This window comes from Syngnathus scovelli, chromosome 4, assembly GCF_024217435.2.
Source record: "Syngnathus scovelli strain Florida chromosome 4, RoL_Ssco_1.2, whole genome shotgun sequence".
NCBI lineage: Eukaryota > Metazoa > Chordata > Actinopteri > Syngnathiformes > Syngnathidae > Syngnathus > Syngnathus scovelli.
The window spans coordinates 1,160,173-1,178,949 of record NC_090850.1 but is presented as its reverse complement, the minus strand read 5'-3'; the positions used below and the strand labels follow the sequence as shown (position 1 = coordinate 1,178,949).

Below are 18,777 nucleotides of genomic sequence, written 5' to 3'. Positions count from 1 at the left end.
ACGAGTGAGGGGAGGATGGAGCGCGAGATCGACAGGCGGATCGGTGCAGCGTCGGCAGTAATGCGGACCCTGTACCGGTCCGTTGTGGTGAAGAGGGAGCTGAGCCAAAAGGCAAAGCTCTCAATTTACCGGTCGATTTACGCTCCTACCCTCACCTATGGTCACGAGCTATGGGTCGTGACCGAAAGAACGAGATCCCGGATACAAGCGGCCGAAATGAGTTTTCTCCGCAGGATGTCCGGGCTCTCCCTTAGCGATAGGGTGAGGAGCTCGGTCATCCGGGAGAGACTCGGAGTAGAGTCGCTACTCCTCCACGTTGAGAGGAGCCAGATGAGGTGGCTCGGGCATCTTATCAGGATGCCTCCTGGACGCCTCCCTGGGGAGGTGTTCCGGGCATGTCCCACCGGTAGGAGACCCCGGGGACGACCCAGGACACGCTGGAGAGACTATGTCTCTCAGCTGGCCTGGGAACGCCTTGGGATCCCCCGGGATGAGCTGGATGAAGTGGCTGGGGAGAGGGAAGTCTGGGAGTCCCTCCTAAAGCTGCTGCCCCCGCGACCCGACCCCGGATAAGCGGAAGAAGATGGATGGATGGATGGATTTTGTAAGCATTATATTCTGTATTTTTTCCCCTTTTGTATGCTCTATGTTCTTTGTTTTTTAATCCTTCTTATGTAAAGCACATTGAGTTGCCTTGTGTGTGAAAGGCGTGTTAGGTTCAGATTCAGCAAAAGGATCAGCAGACAAAACCAGTGAGACAGAATGTTGATCTTTTCTCGCGAGGAGTGCATCCAGACTTACAGCAATCCAAAATACACTAAAGGTCTTGTTTACACTCCTCTCTTTTTATTCAGGAATGCCCTACCTACAATGTGAGACTAGCCCCTGATAGGTGGGGGGGAAAGCGTGGGCTTTGTCTCATGAGAGAAGAAACGAGATTCTATGTGAAACTAGAAGTCGCAAGAATAAAATGTTATGGGAAACAAAGTAGTCATGTGAAAAGAGTGCATAGACAAAATGACATGTGCAGACATCAACAACTTTCTTGGATTCCCAGATGTGTAGAAGGTCAGGAAGCTCCAGCCAGCATCGTTTGACTTGTTGTGGACTAGGTGATGTCTGCAAGAAGAAACAGCAAGCATTCTGCGCAATAACTTTATTAATAAGTACTCATTAGGGAACGCATGATAACATATATATACAATTTATCTAACAAGGCGCTATATAAATAAATCTGCCTTGCTTTGCCTAAATAAGATCCTCTCTAATACCTTTAAGAACACATTTTATAATAATTTCATTTTAAAATGTAATGGATATATTATACATTTTTGAAAAAGGTATTTATTTCAAACTAATATTTTGACTATTTAATAATGACTCTTGAGGGTTTCCATACCCCGATGCTGACCTTGTTCACTGACTCCAGTGAGGCAGCCAGCAGCACCTTCTTCGCCAGACCTGCGAGGAGGCTCTTTGCCTGCAATCAACTGACGCTGTTCGCAGCCAGCAGCACCTTCATCATCACAGCTTCCCGTTGCAGACGCTCGTCATCCATCCAGGCGGAGCAGGAGTTGCAGCGGGGTATAGACATACTGTCAGTCAGCCGGCCCGTGTGCATCATTGCGCTACCAGTTAGCCGGCCCATGTGCGGAAAAATAACTGCGAGACTACCCCCGGAGGTCGGCCTTTTAAAATTGAAAAGTTGGACTTGAAAAAATTGCATAGTTCTCATTAAAAGTGTTCTGTCTCGGAAGGTATAAGTTGCTTAATTGTTTATCCAAAATGAATGGATAAAATGGGGGGGGGGGGGGGGGGGGGGGGAATCATTTTCCTGATCAAAAACTACAGCTAGTTTGTGAAAAATAGACAATCATTGCTTTTGTGTCCCTTTATTATTTTATAAATAAAGACATCACTGATGGTTGATTTTTAATATATGGCTTGAATTGTAATGTTACCATCTTGTTTCTCTGATGACATGCATGCAGCTTCCACCTGATCAGCTGTGAGATTTTGATGACATGCTCTGAGGGCCTCAATCAACTCTCCTGTATGAGCATTGGCCTGACGACTCTCCATCCATTCCTTCAATAGCTCTCTGGCTGTCTCTTCCAGATCTTTTGGAAACCTCATTGAAATGGACTCTAGTTTAGTTTCATTGAAACCTAGTTTGCGTCCTAATTTTCGCCAGGTTGGCCCCAAATTCTCAGCCATCAGGTTTATGGCAATCTCCAGCTTGTCTGAAAAATAAATAAAGAAAAAGGAGAGGGGAAATGTTTTCAGGTGAAATGTGGCAACTAATTAAATACAAATCTCCAAAACTGTGAGCCTTATCAAAATTAAAGTGTACCTCTGGAGCGCCACACGTTGAGGTCTTAATGGGCAAAGGAAGCAATGTCGTGAAGTTTAATAAATAACTGGTGGGCCATATATATTCTGAAAAGATGGCGCCCGTGATGGCAAGCCGTCTGCCTCACTCCTTTGCTGTTAAGTCTTTTTCCTGCTCCTGCTGCTTTCTGCCTTCTGGTATGTTTCTGCTCTGCTGATATATGATCGCCAAACCCTCCTCGACTTTAGGGCTTGGTTTGAATCCCCACTGCTACCTGATCGCCCATTTTTCAATCAGCAAACACCGGTGCTGGCGGACATTCCTGAACACCTGCGCCGACTGTCTACTGTCTCTCCCCGGAGGGATCGCAACCAAAAGTCCTGTTCCAACAGACCCTGCGGCTCTGAACACCGACGCCAGCTGTCATGCCCTCTCCCCCAGAGAAAGCGCTCTAGAAGACGAGGGAGACTTGCCGGTGTGATTTTCCGCCTCAAAGCTCACCTGAGAGTCTCCTTCTCGGCTGAGCTGCGCCGCGGATTTTCTCCTCCTGTCCCGGTTCGTATGCAGCCATTGGATCCAGCCCGTCTTTCCGGTACCAGCCCCGCTGATTACTCCGGTAAACGGACCTTCTACCCTGGCGCAGCTTAAAACTGGAACATCACGGAGAAAGCTTGTTTACATCCAGCCTCCCGACGCCGGCTCCATCACGCCCGCCTGGTCGTCCGCTCTTCCGATCGCATCACTGACACGTCATCAGAGCGCGGACACCGCGGTAAGGAATAGCGCTGGAAACATCGCGAGACTTGGCCATACTGTCTGTCGAGGGAGGAGAGGTGTGGATCCCAGCCTACTCTGTCCCATCCAGAGATTTACTGATCAATTCCACATTAATACTGAACTTTTCAATGCTCAGTTCCTGCAAATAAATCAAGCTTGGTCCATGATCACATTCTTGAGAAAGATATTGACCTGATGTGCCTCACTGAGACCTGGCACCAACCTCAGGTTTTTTCATCATTAAATGAAGCCTGTCCCCCTGGTTACAGTTACCTGCACTGGCCGAGGTGGTGGCCTGGCAGTGATCTACCGCGACACTCTCAAGCTGTCTCCTCTCTCTACCTCAAGTGTCCTCTTTTGAATATCTGGCCTTCAAATCAAAACCTCCGTCCAGGATCAATGCTGTTCTTATTTACCGGCCGCCCAAACCACACCCATTGTTCATCCCTGAGTTTCATGACCTTCTCACCTCCCTCTGCTCTCTATCTTCCAATAATATAATACTGGGTGATATGAACAGTCATATTGATAATCCCCCCTGGTCATCTCAGACTCTCCCTCCATCAATAATCCGGCAGCATATGACCTGGGTGTCTCCGTGTACAGTGTTATTTCCATGGAAATTTCCTTTCATCAAATCTAACCTGTCTGTCATAAGCCCTCTTATCACACAAATAATAAACCACTCACTAAACTCAGGCCATGTCCAGCCATCACTCAAAACCCGCCGTTATCAAGCCGCTCCTGAAAAAAAACAGCCTAGACCCAGAATGTCTCTCCAACTACCGGCCTATCTCTCTTCTTCCATTCCTGTCCAAAGTCCTTGAAAAAGTTGTTGCCATACAGCTACAGGAACACCTTCACTATTTGAAGCCTTCCAGTCTGGTTTCCGCACTGCCCATAGCTAACATAGCACAGAGACAGTACTGCTGAGGGTAACCAATGACCTCCTCATCTCCACCAATTCTGGATCCCCCTCCCTGCTCATCCTCCTTGATCTTTCAGCAGCCTTTGATACCGTTGACTACCATATCCTCCTTAACCATCTCCACACCAACATTGGTCTCCATCTCTCCACACTGGACTGCTTCACCTCATACCTTGCTGACAGGACAGAGTACGTCAGCCTGGGCTCCTCCAAGTCAAATACAGCCCCTGTCACGTGCGGTGTCCCTCACGGATCTGTCCTAGGACCCCTCCTTTTTATTCTGTACATGCTCCCCCCGGGTCAGGTCATCAGCAGACATGGCATCTCTTTTCACTGCTATGCCGATGACACCCAGTTATACCTCCGGACTGACCCCAATCCACGCTCCACTCCGGTCCCCTCATCATCACCCACACAGCACCTTTACAACTGCCTGGAGGAGATTAGGGCGTGGATGAGTTAGAACTTCCTTCAACTGAACAGTTACAAAACCGAAGCCGTACAAATTAGCACCCCTCACCAGATCCAGTCATCACCCATAACCACCATCTCCTTCTCTGGTCAAGATATCCCCCTCTCCACCTCTGTTACCAACATCGGGGTGAAGTTCGACCCACAACTTACCTTTATCAACCACATCAAACATCTGTACAAAACCTGCTTTTTCCATGTCAAAAACATTTCTAAACTCCGCCCCTTCCTCAGCTTCTCCGATGCAGAAAAGCTCGTCCACGCCCTAATCTCCTCCAGGCTGGACTACTGTAACAGCCCGCTCATCGGTATACCCCAACAAACACCTCCAGAAACTCCAATTCATTCAGAACTGTGCCGCCCGAACTCTGATGAAAACCCACAAACATGACCATATCACCCCTATTCTTCAGCACCTACACTGGCTTCCCATAACATCAAGAATTCATTACAAGATCGCACTCATTACCCACCTCTGCATCTACAGCAACGCTCCTCAATACCTCAAAGACCTCCTAACCCAGGTATGGGCAAACTACGGCCCACGGGCCACATCCGGCCCGCGGGACCGTTTAATCCGGCCCGCCAACCCTAAATAAATTGTATTATTAAACTTTTTTTTTTTCGGTCATTTTGCCTGCAATGACTGCGTTTCCCCAGTAGATGGGGAACCACTCACCTGCGCATTTACTACCGGAAGCCGTGTCAGAAAGCTCGGTGCACACTCACAAGTGCGTGTACGTACTCAGTAGTACGGAAATGGCGCACTCGCACTCTATTTGTAGCAGTGCCGAATTTAGAGCGTGGGCTGTGACGACAGCATTCTTGTAATTTGCGCGCCGAGTTTTCGGATACAGTTTTACGCTAAAGCCACCCACAAACCTTCCCCTGGAATCCTTCCATTAAAATGAGTCGCCCAAGGAAAAGCAAGGTGGACACTGAGTGCCGAGTGTTTAAAAAGAGTGGCCGAGTTTGCCTCGACGTACGCGAGGTGACGTTCAGCCACATGAACATCAACATCAAATGAACACTGAAAATGAAGGGGAGGCTTTCAAGTTTGTTGTAAAAAAATGCATTTTGAATATGATCTGTACAAATAGCAGGGATTGAAACTAGCGACCATTCTCATTTTCAAACAATGCAGGATGCTCAAGGACATTGATGCACCACCTGTTTGTGACTAATCTTAACCTTTAAAGTTCTTAAGGCTTACTTTAAGGAAGTGTTTTCCATTTCCTCACCTCTGTTACCAGGTGTTTGTGAGTTAAAACTCTGCTCTGATTTTCAGATACCCCTCACCGTGTTGCCGTTTTGATTACTTTATTTGGATGTATGCTTTCACCGATTCTTCAAGATGATATATTTGGTCAGAATGTTTGCCGTTTGATGTGATCTCATAAGATAAACATACATCTTTCATTAATCTGACCTGCAGGCACTGAAGTGATGGAGAGTGTTATTCATAATAACTGCCATATTTTATGAGAATCACTGAAAGCAGTTTTTTAGGGATGTTTATTTTTTTTAATGCTGTTAATAAATGCATTTTTTTCAAAAAACTTTTTTTGAATATCCATGCTTTACTACCTACTAAAGGCCAAAACCTTTTATGCAATGACCTTTACAGGTCCTTTATATTACTTCACACAAACACTACATCCATCTGCTCCTGGTTCGGCCCCCCGGTCAAAATTTAGAACCCAATTCGGCCCGCAAGTCAAAAAGTTTGCCCACCCCTGTCCTAACCCCTCATTCATCCATTCGGTCACAAAGCTGCACCTGGGCACCTGAGCAGCCACTTTCGATGTTTGTCTCGGCGCACGTTAGCATATTGACAAGTTCGTCCATACTTCGTCAGAGGTTTTTGTAGTCAATCGTGTCTCCTAAGAAAGCTAGTGCACGAAGCGGCGAGAGTAGTCAGAAGAGGGTGTAGCGAATGTAGAAATTAACCACGGTACATGATTTTTTTTTCACCCCCCACCCCCTGTCTCTCAAGCGCCTAGTCCTATACCAAGTCTTTCAAGGTAAAGCACTTAAACATTATTTTTACCTTTAGCAGTCATTCTTATGGGTAAAATTGATTCTGCTTAAGAACTTTTCTACCTACGAACACAATCATGGAATGAATTAAGTTCGTTGGATTGTTAGGCCCTCTGTTGGATGTTTGTGACGGCTGAAACTTTTCTGATACAGCGTGCTTGTTGACTTTTCATTTGGACATGGCCTCTAGTTGGCCAATGCTGCAATCACACCAAATATGTTGCCAGCATTTCTGGTGACGCGATTCAATCGCAGTCAATGTAGTTCCCGTGTGCGGGCGCATGTGAGTATAGAGCGGCGCAGATGAGGCCCTTTGAAGCATGGGATGCAAGGATGCGCAAAGCTCATTCTGCCTCCCCAATGGATATGAATGAAAATAACGTTATGTGTGGTACGCCTTGTGTCAGCCATTAAGCTTTGGGAATGTACTAAGTGACACACTGTGCGCGTACCGGCGGACCGTGTAGGGAAGGAGAGAATCAAATGCAGGAGTTTTAAAAGTAAATAAGAGTTTTAAAAAATGCAGCATTAGTTGATCATCCCAAGTATTACAACACACCCATGTAACAATACTGAGACAAAAGCAGGCTTAGAGAACTGAGTGAGGAATTTGGGATTTACCTGGTATGGTTTTACTTTTTTTTTTCTTCATTTCTGCAGCTGTTCAACTATACATTGTTTACATAATAGTATTAGCATAGTGTGGGCCACTCGATGTTGAAACATTTTTCTTGTCATCAGAGGAATTTTTAAAAAATGGAAACGTTCGCGGGAAGCTTCTCTTTTTCACCAGCTAGACAGTGAGCGAACGATGCCCCAAATAATCAGACTTTGTTTTCTTTAATGCTGATTTATTGAGGAATGGCCTCAAACCATTGCCCTCTCAGGACCATCGTAATACTACAATACAAATAAAGAAACGCCGCGTTAGGCGATTGTTAGCTTGTAACAAGTAGGCTAACATGACTTTGCTCTGTAAATAAAATGAACCTGCAATCGCTTACACAAGTTTGAACAGAAAAACCATTAGTTGACAATACTTACATAAAAATCTTGTCCTTGGCAACAACGTTTAAAGAACATCAGCTACGTAAAATGCACAGTATAACTGATGCTGTTACCAGGTCTTGTATTTTGTGTGAGCAAATACTTGTACTTAGCGACAGGTCGGCGCTCTAGGCTAGTAAATAGCAAATAACGACATTCCAATACTAAAGATACAGAAGGCAGAACACCACACGTACAATACAACACTTATCCATCCATTTTCTGTACCATTTTGTCCCCAAGGCGGTCACGGGCATGCTGGAGCCTATCCCAGTGGTCATCGGGCAGTAGGCGGGGGACTCAACCGGTTGCCAGCTAATCGCAGGGCACACAGAGACGAACAACCATCCGCACTCGCACTCACTCCTAGGGGAGATTTGGAATGCTCAATCCACCTACCAAGCATGCTTTTGGGATGAGGGAGGAAACCGGAGTGCCCGGAGAAAACCCACGCAGGCACGGGGAGAACATGCAAACTCCACAAAGGGAGGGCCGGAGGTGGAATCGAAACTAACTGTGAGGCGGACGTGCTAACCAGTGCGCCACCGAGCCGCCCACACAACACTTATACGTTCACTAATTCTTAAATACCAGTTGTTGAGGCGAAGACATCCATGGCCACACAAAGATGAAGTCACAAGTCATATATCACATATCACGATAGAAGAGTGGGAAAGTGAAACATTGTTTTGCTAAGTTGCAGTTTTGTTGTTATTCAATTTCATTCCGAATGGAATGTAGAACGCACGTAAGAGCTGGCATATGTGCCAAGCTAATCGTGAGCTGTTGAATGCTCGGATGCTTCTTGCGTTAATCAACAGAGAAATATAATTTTCTCATCAGACATGGAAAAAGAAACCTGCGTTTTTAACTTCGGTGCTCCGTACTTACTGTAAAGCACAATAAGAATAAACAAACGTTATTATAATTGGACTTTGTCAATTCATTGATATGAATGTACAGAAACAGTGACACCTAGTGACCTAAATTTATCACATGGTATCCGCGGGGTTGTAAAAGATATTTAAATGAGACATATCATGGATGATACACTTTTTAGCTTTTAAATACATATTGTGCACTTGAAGTCTCCAGGATTGTAGAAAAGTTTAATTTATCACTCAAGGGGTTGCAGACCCTGTTTATAATCTGTTTAGGGGATATATTTTACTCCGTTCAGTTTTAATCCATTTAATCAATTTAGCATATGAATCTATATGCCATATGGTTGGTTGGCTAGTTAGTTAATTAGTTCCTATTGGAACATTGGGCGACGAGTTCTCTCCATTAGCTCTGGTCACTGGCGATCCTTCTTGCTCCATGCCAGCTGACTCCCATCTCTCGCAGGTCTTCCTTAGCTGTTTGTCTCCACGTCTTTTTTGGTCGCCCTCTCTTCCTCTTTCCCCCTTCTGGCATCCAGTCCATTGCCCCACTTGCCAGTCTCTCTCTTGGCAGTCGGAGTACGTGCCCAGCCATTCTCCTTCTCCTGTCCGAGACTATGTCAGACAGTGGTGCTACCCCTGCTCTTCTCATCACCTCTTTGTTGGTGATGTGGTCTCTCCATGAGATCCTCAAGATGTATCTGAGGCACCGTCGGTGGAAGACATCCAGCTTGTTGGTGATGCTTGATGTCTTCATCCTTGTCTCTCAAGCGTAGGTGACTGTAGGGATAACCACTGACATGTAGGGGCGCAGTTTTGTGAACGTAATGATGATATTTTGATGACCATTTATTCCGGAGGTGTTGGAACACTCCTGTGGCTTTGGGGATTCTGGTCTGCACATCCTTCATATCACAGATGGTATCAAAAATCAAGTGAAGAAAACTAATTCGGAGCTTGACGTAATTCTAGTCAAGTCAAGTTTATTTGTATAGCCCTAAATCACAAGCAGTCTCAAAGGGCTTCACATAGACAAAAATTGACAAAAAATATTCTCAAAGCATCCCCTGATCTTAAGCTCCCCAAAGGGCAAGGAAAAACTAAAAAAAAAAAAACTACTGTTAGGGTTTACAGATTATCTTGATCGTATGATTATATTGGAATGTCGACTAGAATTATTAACTTTGTTTAAACCTTTTACCTTTCCTTGACTCTGAAAAGTTTAACCATTCAGTTGTTGAAACTTTCCAAATGGTGTGAAAACATTCTTGCTTAGTTAGTCATCTAAAATGCTCCACTAGTTCTTGTTTCCACGACCTTGTAAAATAATGAGCTGGGCCCCTCCGCACTGATTAACCAGTTGCTGAGGTGACCACCAAACATGTCCAATGTCACCCCTACCCTACAGTTAAGGACAAAATTATTAGCCCCCCTTTGAAAATGTCATTATTTTTTTAATATTTCCTGACTGCTACTTACTAGAGCAATGAAATTTTAGCACAGCAGCTATGGGCATATCAGATTTATGAGGAAACCTTCATTACCCGTAATTTTGCTCAGAAGCAGAACATTACATACAAAACCAAAAAATACCATGGTCAAAATTATTAGCCCTTTGGGAGTAATGGTTGATCTGTTGAGTTATATTCCAAAACACTGGTCTAACAAGTTGTTAAAACTTTGCCAAGCTGAAATCAAATCTAGAGGTTGCTTTCAATATTACGCTTGGCTGAAGTTTACCTTTGGTTCACATTAGTCTTGATTTAAGAAAAAGAATTGTTGATGCTCACAAGGAAGAAGAAGGTTATACAAGTATTGTTCTGCCCTCAGAATTGTTTTCATGATGTAATGTTTTCTATGTAAAGAAGCATACACAATGGTTATTTGTCGTTCGGAAGCAAACCGGAAATGTATTTTGAAATGCACCGGAAGCTGCGCATGTTTTTGTTGAAGCGACTTGACATCTGATGAGTGGAGAGACGTTGGCGTTACTCGCGTCATCTAAGCGAAACTTTCTCCTCTCCTTATGCTCACGGAATCAACGGCTGTAAGTTATCATTGTTTTATTGGATAACTTTATTATTGTTTATAAGATAAGAAGAAACTAAGTGTGTTTGTTGTTTCACTTGCAGTTTCACTCGTTGTGTTTAACACTGAATCGAAATAAAGGGAGCAAGACGCTCTGAATCCTGGCTCAAGTCTTCTATACATGAGTTTGGCTGGCTGATGAACTGTGACATCAGTCACTTCATGTACATGAAGTACATAATGCACAGGGAGATCAGTACAAGTATATCAAAGCAATTCAAAGTCTCAAGAACTGCAGTCAGAAGCATTATAAAGAAGTTCAAGGAAATTCACACAGTACAGAACAACAAAGGCAGAGGCAGGAAGCGAAAGATTTCAAAATCTTTGGAAAGAAAGGTAGTCAGAGATGTATCGAAAGATCCACGAACAACTGCCAAGACAATAGTTAATGACTTGGGGAAGTCTGGAATAGGTGTCTCAAGGAAGACAGTCACAAGAGCCCTGCACAGAAATGGTCTGCGAGGGTGCAGACCAAGAAGAACTCCACTCCTTCAAAAGAGACACCTTTAAGTGAGATTGCAGTATGCTCGGGACAACATGGAGAAAGGCGATCAATATTGGAAGCGTGTTCTGTGGTCAGATGAGACTAAACTGGAGCTGTTTGGTCACCGAGATGCAGCCTTTGTTTGGAGGAAGAAGGGAGAAGCATAGGAACACTGTCCCGACTGTGAAACACGGAGGTGGGAGTATTATGCTTTGGGGGTGCTTCAGTGCAGCTGGCACTGGGAATCTTGTCAGGATAGAAGGAATCACGAGGAGAGAAGATTCTGAGAAGATTTTGAGGGAAAATCTTAAACAGTCTGCTTCGAAGCCGGGTTTTGGTTGTCGTTTTGTGTTTCAGCACAACAATGACCCGAAACATACATCGATAATGGTGAAGGAATACCTTCAGAAGAGCAAAGTCAATGTTCTGAAGTGGCCTGCACTAAGCCCAGATTTAAACCCCATCGAAAACTTATAGAAACAACTGAAGACCAGAGTTCACGACAGACGACCATCAAACCTGGAGGAACTTGAGAGAGTTGCCAAGGAAGAATGTGAGACCTGTCTTAAGCTTGTTGAGAACTATACAAAACGACTGCAAGCTGTTGTCCAGCAAAAAGTATACACAATTGACTATTGGTGTTAGGGGGGCTAATCATTTTGACCATGGTATTTTTTGGTTTTGTATGCAATGTTCCGCTTCTGAGCAAAATTATGTGTAATAAAGGTTTCCTAATAAATCTGATATGCTCATAAATGCTGTGCTAAAATTTCATTGCTCTAGTAAGTAGCAGTCAGGAAATAGTCAAAAAATAATGAAATTTTCAAAGGGGGGGCTAATAATTTTTGTCCTTAACTGTACTTGTTCTCAATAAATATGCTCTTGCAAGAGACCAAAGGCAGACTTTGTTCGAACATTGCTGTACCTACAGCAACGAGCAAATTCTCCACTTGCAAGTGCTTAAAGGGGATACCGTCTCCCGTGTGGTTCTTGCAAAATAAGTTAGAGGGAGCACCACACTAACACCTACCAGGGGAAAATGAGAAACCTTGAGAAGGGATCACAGATGGAAGGATCCCCCTTTCAGGATCACCAGGCTGCAATGGATGCAGAGAGGGCACAAATAATACATATGATGAAAACCAATGAAAAAGTGGATGTCCAAGTCAAAGCGAAGAGCTGCCGGAGGTGCCCTCCTGGGTGGATTAACTCAAGAACTCCAGCCACTTGATGTTGGTGGTGGTAACTGCACTGAACAGAACTTGAAGGCCCTGCAGCGCATAGTGAATACGGCTGGTAAGATTATTGGTGCTTCGCTACCCTCCCTGAAGGACATTTACACCTCCCATGTCGCCCGCAAGGCAACCTCGATTGCCAGAGATGTGAGTCACCCGGCTCACTCTTTGTTTGACCTTCTGCCCTCTGGGAAGAGGTACAGGAGCCTGCGCTCCCGCACCACCAGACTCGCCAACAGCTTCTTTCTCCAGGCTGTTAGGGCCCTGAACTCGCTACCCCCTTCTGCGTAGCGTGCGGCACTGTTGCGCTATTTTCGGGAATGTCTGCTGTACGCGCACTTGCTCCTTTTTTTTCTGCTCCTCCTATTTATTTATTTATTTATTTATTTATTTATTTATTTATTTATTGTTGTGTTATTTATTCATTATTTATTCAGCACGCTTTTGTTATACTTGTTTACTTGTTTGTCTGTTGTGAGCCATGTCTTGTCACCGTGGGATAGGGGGGAACGAAATTTCGGTTTCTTTGTGTGTCTTTGGCATGTGGAGAAATTGACAATAAAGCTGACTTTGACTTTGACTTTGACATGGCATTAAAAGCTACAATGCGAGCTGGGTGGGAGCAGTGGATAGCAGAAGGCGAACACAAATTCACCAAAACAGGGAGACAGCACTGGGCGACTTATATGTCATTGTCTGCCAATGGATTGTGGATGCCTGGGCTGATAAATCAGTCTCAACTATGGTCCGAACTTTCGCGAAAGAAGGAATAATAACTGGACTGCCAGGGAATAGCAGCGACACTGACACGGATAATGACGAGAGGGCATCAGGCACATTGAATGCTGCACTCGCTCAACTGTTCAATTTGGACACGGAAGAGGAAGAATTTAACGGATTCGTGGACGGGGATGTGTAAATATGCACATTAACGTTCGAAGGTTGCATTATTGTGCAATGTTTGTATTTTACAGGGTCCGGCAAAATGATCTGCTATATTTGTAGGTTTAATAAAATGCAAATAAAATAAAGAAACAAAAAAGTTTTTTATTTTATTTTCGAAAAGTACATATAATGCCATTTTCGAATAATGTTATTTTGGTCTTACTGCTGCCACATTTTCTGGAGTTCTGGTGGTGCGAGGTCGGCCTGTTGATTTTCATTTCAATGCTGATCCACTGGCTCTGAAGTTAGTAACCCATAACAAGATCGTGTTTTGAGTAGGCACGGGATCATGTCTATCATGTCTGAAGCGCAAACGGAACGCTCGTTGTGCTGCAGTTACAGATTCGTTCTTGATAAACGTTTCCACAATGAAAGCGCGATGCTCACTGGTCGAATTCATGTTAGCAACTGAAATGAAACAAAATAACATTATTCGAAAACGAAACGAAAATGAAAAGAAACGAAACAAAACAAAATGGCATTACCTCGTTTATCACGGATAATTGATTCCAAAAACCACCCGCGATAAATGAAATCCGTGAAGTACGGTCACCAACAAGAAGGACTGGGCAGGCTAACGAGTTAGCGGAAAGATGCTAATTCGCGATCGTGCTAATTCGCGATCGTGCTAACACGCGAAAACGGACTTCTAAAGGAATGTAAACGAACGTTTGGAGCAATACTACATTGTACTAAAGGTAAGACACATGTTTCCTCAATTTAGAAGCTTTATTTTGACTTTTAAATGTTTTTCTTAATTTGGAAAAAAATCCGTGATGTAGTGAAGCCAGATAAACGGAACGTGAAGTAGCGAGGGATCACTGTATATGTACTTTTCGAAAAAAAAAAAAAAAACATTTTTTGTTTCTTTAATTTATTTGCACTTTATTAAACCTACAAATGTGTCAGATCATTTTGCTGGACCCTGTATATCGTACTGTATATAAAGTTTGCCGTATATAAAGTTTGAGGGATTTGTGGACAGGGCTATGTAAATGTGCACATTAACATTTGAACAACGTTGTGTTATTGTGCAATTTTTGTATTGTATATGGTATTGTATATAAAGATTGCCATATATGAAGTTTGACTGAAATACCTAGTTGACTGGTTTGACATTCCATAACGCAACCCCAGTCAACCTCAGTTTGACTGCAGTAGCTTCTATTCTATGCGCCTTATAGACAGGTGCACCATATTCAGTCATATGCAAATGTTTGGGCACCCCTAATCATTTTCAAGATTTTCCTTTATAAATCATTGGTTGTTCGGATCAGCAATTTCAGTTAAATATATCATATAGCAGACAAAAACTGTGCTATTTGAGAAGTGAAATGAATTTTATATGATTTACAGAAAGTGCAATCATTACCTAAACAAAAGTAGGCAGGTGCATAAATTTGGACATCCCAACAGAAAAATTGCATCAATATTTAGTAGATCATCCTTTTGCAGCTGTGACAACCTCTAAACACTTCCTATAGCTTCTAATGAGAGTCTGGATTCTGGTTGAAGGTATTTTTTACCATTCTTCTTAACAAAATATCTCCAGATCAGTCAGGTTTGATGGTTTCCGAGCATGGACAGCCCGGTTTAAATCACACCACAGATTTTCAATAATATACAGGTCTGGGGACTGAGATGGCCATTCCAGAATGTTGTACTCTGTATGAATGCCTTAGTAGAATTTGAGCAGTGTTTGGGGTCATTGTCTTGTTGTGGTATCCAGCCCCTGCACAACTTCAACTTTGTCACTGATTCTTGAACATTGTTTGCAAGAGTCTGCTAACACTGACTTGAATGCATGCGACTTTCAACTTTAACAAGATTGCCAGTACCTGCACTGGCCACACAGCCCCACAGCATGATGGAACCTCCACCAAATTTGACTGTGGGTAGCAAGTGTTCTTCCTCCTCCATGCATACCGCCCCTTATGTCCAAATAACTCAATTTTAGTTTCATCAGTCCACAGCACCTTATTCCAAAATGAAGCTGGCTTGTCCAAATGTGTTTTACCATACCTCAAGTGACTCTGTTTGTGGCATGTGCGCAGAAAAGGCTTATGCCGCATTATTCTCCCATACAGCATCTCCTTGTACGAAGAGCACTGAATAGTTGAACGATGCACATTGTCACCATCTGCAGCAAGATCATGTTGTAAGGTCTTTGGAGCTGCTCTGTGGATTGACTTTGACTGTTCTCACCATTCTTCGCCTCTGCTTAGCTGAGATTTTTCTTGGCCTGCCTTAACTAGAATTGTGCCTATGGTCTTCCATTTCCTCACTATGTTCCTCATAGTGCAAACTGACAGCTGAAATCTCTGAGCTAGCTTTTTGTATCCTTCCCCTAAACTATGACGTTGAACAATTTTTGTTTTCAGGTCATTTGTCAGTTGCTTTGAGGCTTCCATATTGCTACTCTTCAGAGAAGGTGCAAAGAGGAGAATAACTTGCAAGTGGCCACCTTAAATACCCGTAACTGGAGATATTTTGTAAAGAAGAATAGTCAAAATACCTTCAACCAGAATCCAGACTCTCATTGGAAGCTACAGGAAGCATTTAGAGGCTGTTATTTCTGCAAAAGGAGGATTTTTCTGTTGGGGTGCCCAAATTTATGCACCTACATTCAAGTAATGATTGCACACTTTCTGTAAATCCTTTAAACTTCACTTCTCAAATATCACTGTGTTTGCCTGCTATATGATATATTTAACCGAAATTGCTGATCTGGACAACCATTGATTTATAAAGGAAAATCATGAAAATGATCAGGGATGCCCAAACTTTTGCATACGACTGTATATGAAAATATTTCTAAAATAAAACATTCAATGAAGGTGTGCCTTATAATCCAGTGTGCCTTACAGTGCGGAAAATACGGTTCATGTTTTATATTTTCAGATTCACATTTTTTTCAACTACAAAACGTTTGACCCAATCGAACTCCATACATTTGGCTTTGCTCATCACGCTGGCGTTTTACTGAAGCACTGACTATAAGTGCACACCAAACATAGGATGAGCAGCAGCCAGCTTCTATATCCGTGTCATCTCGCGGCTTCAGCTTTTAAGCGTGTCCCGCAGACTTATCCACTTTTTAGGGCAAAGCTCTGATGACAAGAAAATAAATGATTCAACATCGAGTGTCTGACACTGTGCTAATATATTAACGTAAACAATGATGCCATATTGGTACAATTCAACCGCTATAAGAAAAACATATAGGCTATTTTTTAAGAGTTTTTAAGAAAAATAGGTCAAATATCCCAAGTGCGGCAAAAACCCTGGCAACATATTTGATGTGAACGCTGTTAAAATCGAATCGGTCACATAGATACAATGCAAATGATCCCACATTAGTAAATAATTTTTCAAATAATGGGTAGATTAAGATTGTGAATATGAAGTGGATGTTAAAAAAAATCAGCTTTTCCCTAAACGATGTAGCCAGTAAAACATGACAAAGAGAATATCATGTTTATGGAGGTAGATTGGGGTCAAATATTTTGTACTTGGAAAAACAAAACTCGTACTTGAAAAAATCTGAAAATAAACGTGCTGAGCTTAACATTTGAAAAATAAAACAATATAAATAAAATAAAAATACTTTTTTGAAGGCTTTTTTAGAGTTAAAAATAATTTTCAAGTTCAAGTTCAAGTTTACTTTATTGTCAAAGATCTCTGTAACAGGGTTACCACAGAAGTTTGAAATTGCGTTTTACCAGTCTCCAATGTGCAGATTAACTAAAAACATGCTGATAAACATGTGCAGTACTATACAATAAAATACTCTCTCTCACATTCACACGCACGCACACACACACACACGGTGTGTAATAAGAGTATTGACAATACAGACCCACACACACACACATACATACATACACAGCAGCAGAAGTACAATCAGTGGTCATAGAAGTAAAGTGAAAAAGTGTATAACTGTATATAAGGTGCAAGAGTAAATAATATAAAATAATTATTTTAAAAATAATTTTGCTTGGCCTTGGTAATTTTTTTTGGATGAGCTATTTATTTTCAGGTTTCACCTCAATTTATTTTTCAAGATTTGAGGTCTCCTTTTTTCCAGTTGAATGTTTTATATTTTCAGATTAACTTTTTGTTTTTTCAGGTTCAACTCTTGTTTTTTCCAGATTCAGATTTTTTTTTTTCCTTTCAGGTTCAAATCGGGGCGGCTCGGTAAATACCCATTTTGGACAGTGCTGAGCACCAAAAGAGATTTAAGGGCAATTGATTTAGACACATTTTGAATGTGAATCTGAAAGTAAAAAACATGCAACTGGAAAAAAAAATGTCAAACCTTGAAAAATAAATTGAGGTGAAACCTGAAAATAAATACTTTATTAAAAAAAAATAGCAAGGCGAAGCAAAACTATTTTCAACTCTAAAAATCTTTCAAACAATTATTTATATTTTGAATACATTGTTTTATTTTTCAAGTTTTAAGGTCAGCACGTTTATTATCAGATTTAAGTTTTATTTTTTCAAGTACGAGTTTTGATTTTTCACTTACAAAACTTCTGACCCCAATCTACCTCCATACATGTTTTTCTGTTACCACGCCGTCCAAGTCTGGTGGGGGGAAAAAAGGTGAAGGGTGGGAATGAAACGATACCTTTCTCCGTTTGGCTGAGTTGGATGCCAGCACAATCCTGTGGTGACTGAAAGTTGTTCAACTTGTCCGATAGATCCTGTCGTTTTATGTGTTTGAGAAGTTCTGACAGCAGTTCTGTTTTATCTTGCCTTAGCTCACCTCTCTCGGTCAAACACTGGAACAATTTGTATCCGCTGTCGATCGTTTCCGACACCCGTCTTCCAACTTTGTCTAGGCACAGATACTTGAGACTGTCGAGCTGTTCGGTGGTAATATGACTGGATATATCCAGTAAAAGTGCATTGAAATTCAAAGAGTCCATAGCTTGGACACGGAGAAGTCTGGAATTGTCGTCCAGAAAATAATTTTACTTTCACTTCCGCGTGCTGAGTCAAGACTGTCCCTTAATGGCGAAGTTGAAGAACGGTCGACGTATTATATAAAAACAAATTTGCCTTTTCATAGGACTTTTAACTGCACAGTAAATTTCAAACAGACGCGCACTGAAGTCGTAGTAGTCATCATACGTGGACACCAATAGTGTACACTGCCGTCAAATCGGCCCATCATAGATATCCATGATAATTGTAGTCACCAGTGTCGTCGCAGGTCGGCCATCTTAGGACAGAAGACCGCTCTGGTGCGCATGTTTTTAGGTTGAGGCAAAAGATGGAAAGCCAGCAGCCAAAGTCACTATTTTTACGTAGAAAAAATAATTTTGTGGTTGAAAATATTAAAAAATATTGTTGTGGTTTTGTTTCCCCAAACTTTAAAAGCAAAATCTAAACCTTGAAATTATATCAAATTCCAGCCTCTGCCAGTCTTGAAATGTTAAAGCTTACGTATCACGTTAATAAATTCTTTTGTTTTACGTTTTACTCATTCAGTTGGGATATATATATATATATATATATATATATATATATATATATATATA

General features: G+C 42.3%; 1 protein-coding gene and 1 long non-coding RNA gene across 4 annotated transcripts; one reads left to right on the top strand and one right to left on the bottom strand.

Annotated features, from left to right (window-relative positions):
* Window positions 1-765: 765 nt before the first annotated feature.
* Window positions 766-18,481, bottom strand: fadd (Fas (tnfrsf6)-associated via death domain). 3 transcript variants are annotated; one of them, XM_049717505.2, is made up of 4 exons: window positions 17,862-18,481; window positions 1,962-2,243; window positions 1,412-1,546; window positions 766-1,143 (listed from the first exon to the last, which is right to left on the bottom strand). In XM_049717505.2, the coding sequence occupies exons 1-4, from the start codon at window positions 18,160-18,162 to the stop codon at window positions 1,109-1,111; spliced, it is 753 nt and encodes a 250-aa protein (XP_049573462.1). In that variant the 5' UTR covers window positions 18,163-18,481; the 3' UTR covers window positions 766-1,108. The 3 variants fall into 3 exon arrangements, with proteins under 3 accessions (XP_049573462.1, XP_049573463.1, XP_049573461.1); XM_049717506.2 differs by having other exon boundaries at window positions 766-1,119; XM_049717504.2 differs by having other exon boundaries at window positions 766-1,546.
* Window positions 10,300-10,670, top strand: LOC137840201 (uncharacterized). Its single transcript, XR_011086698.1, has 2 exons — window positions 10,300-10,523; window positions 10,609-10,670. It is a non-coding gene; the product is annotated as an uncharacterized lncRNA (long non-coding RNA).
* Window positions 18,482-18,777: the final 296 nt, after the last annotated feature.

What these genes read in the sequence shown, in the direction of transcription:
- fadd (XM_049717504.2), bottom strand. Translation starts at nt 18,162, where the DNA reads ATGGACTCTTTGAATTTCAATGCACTTTTACTGGATATATCCAGTCAT. An exon ending in ACTCAGCCAAACGGAGAAAG is followed by an intron (nt 2,244 to 17,861) that starts GTATCGTTTCAT and finishes TTTATTTTTCAG; the next exon opens with ACAAGCTGGAGATTGCCATA. An exon ending in GTCATCAGAGAAACAAGATG is followed by an intron (nt 1,547 to 1,961) that starts GTAACATTACAA and finishes ATGGATGACGAG; the next exon opens with CGTCTGCAACGGGAAGCTGT.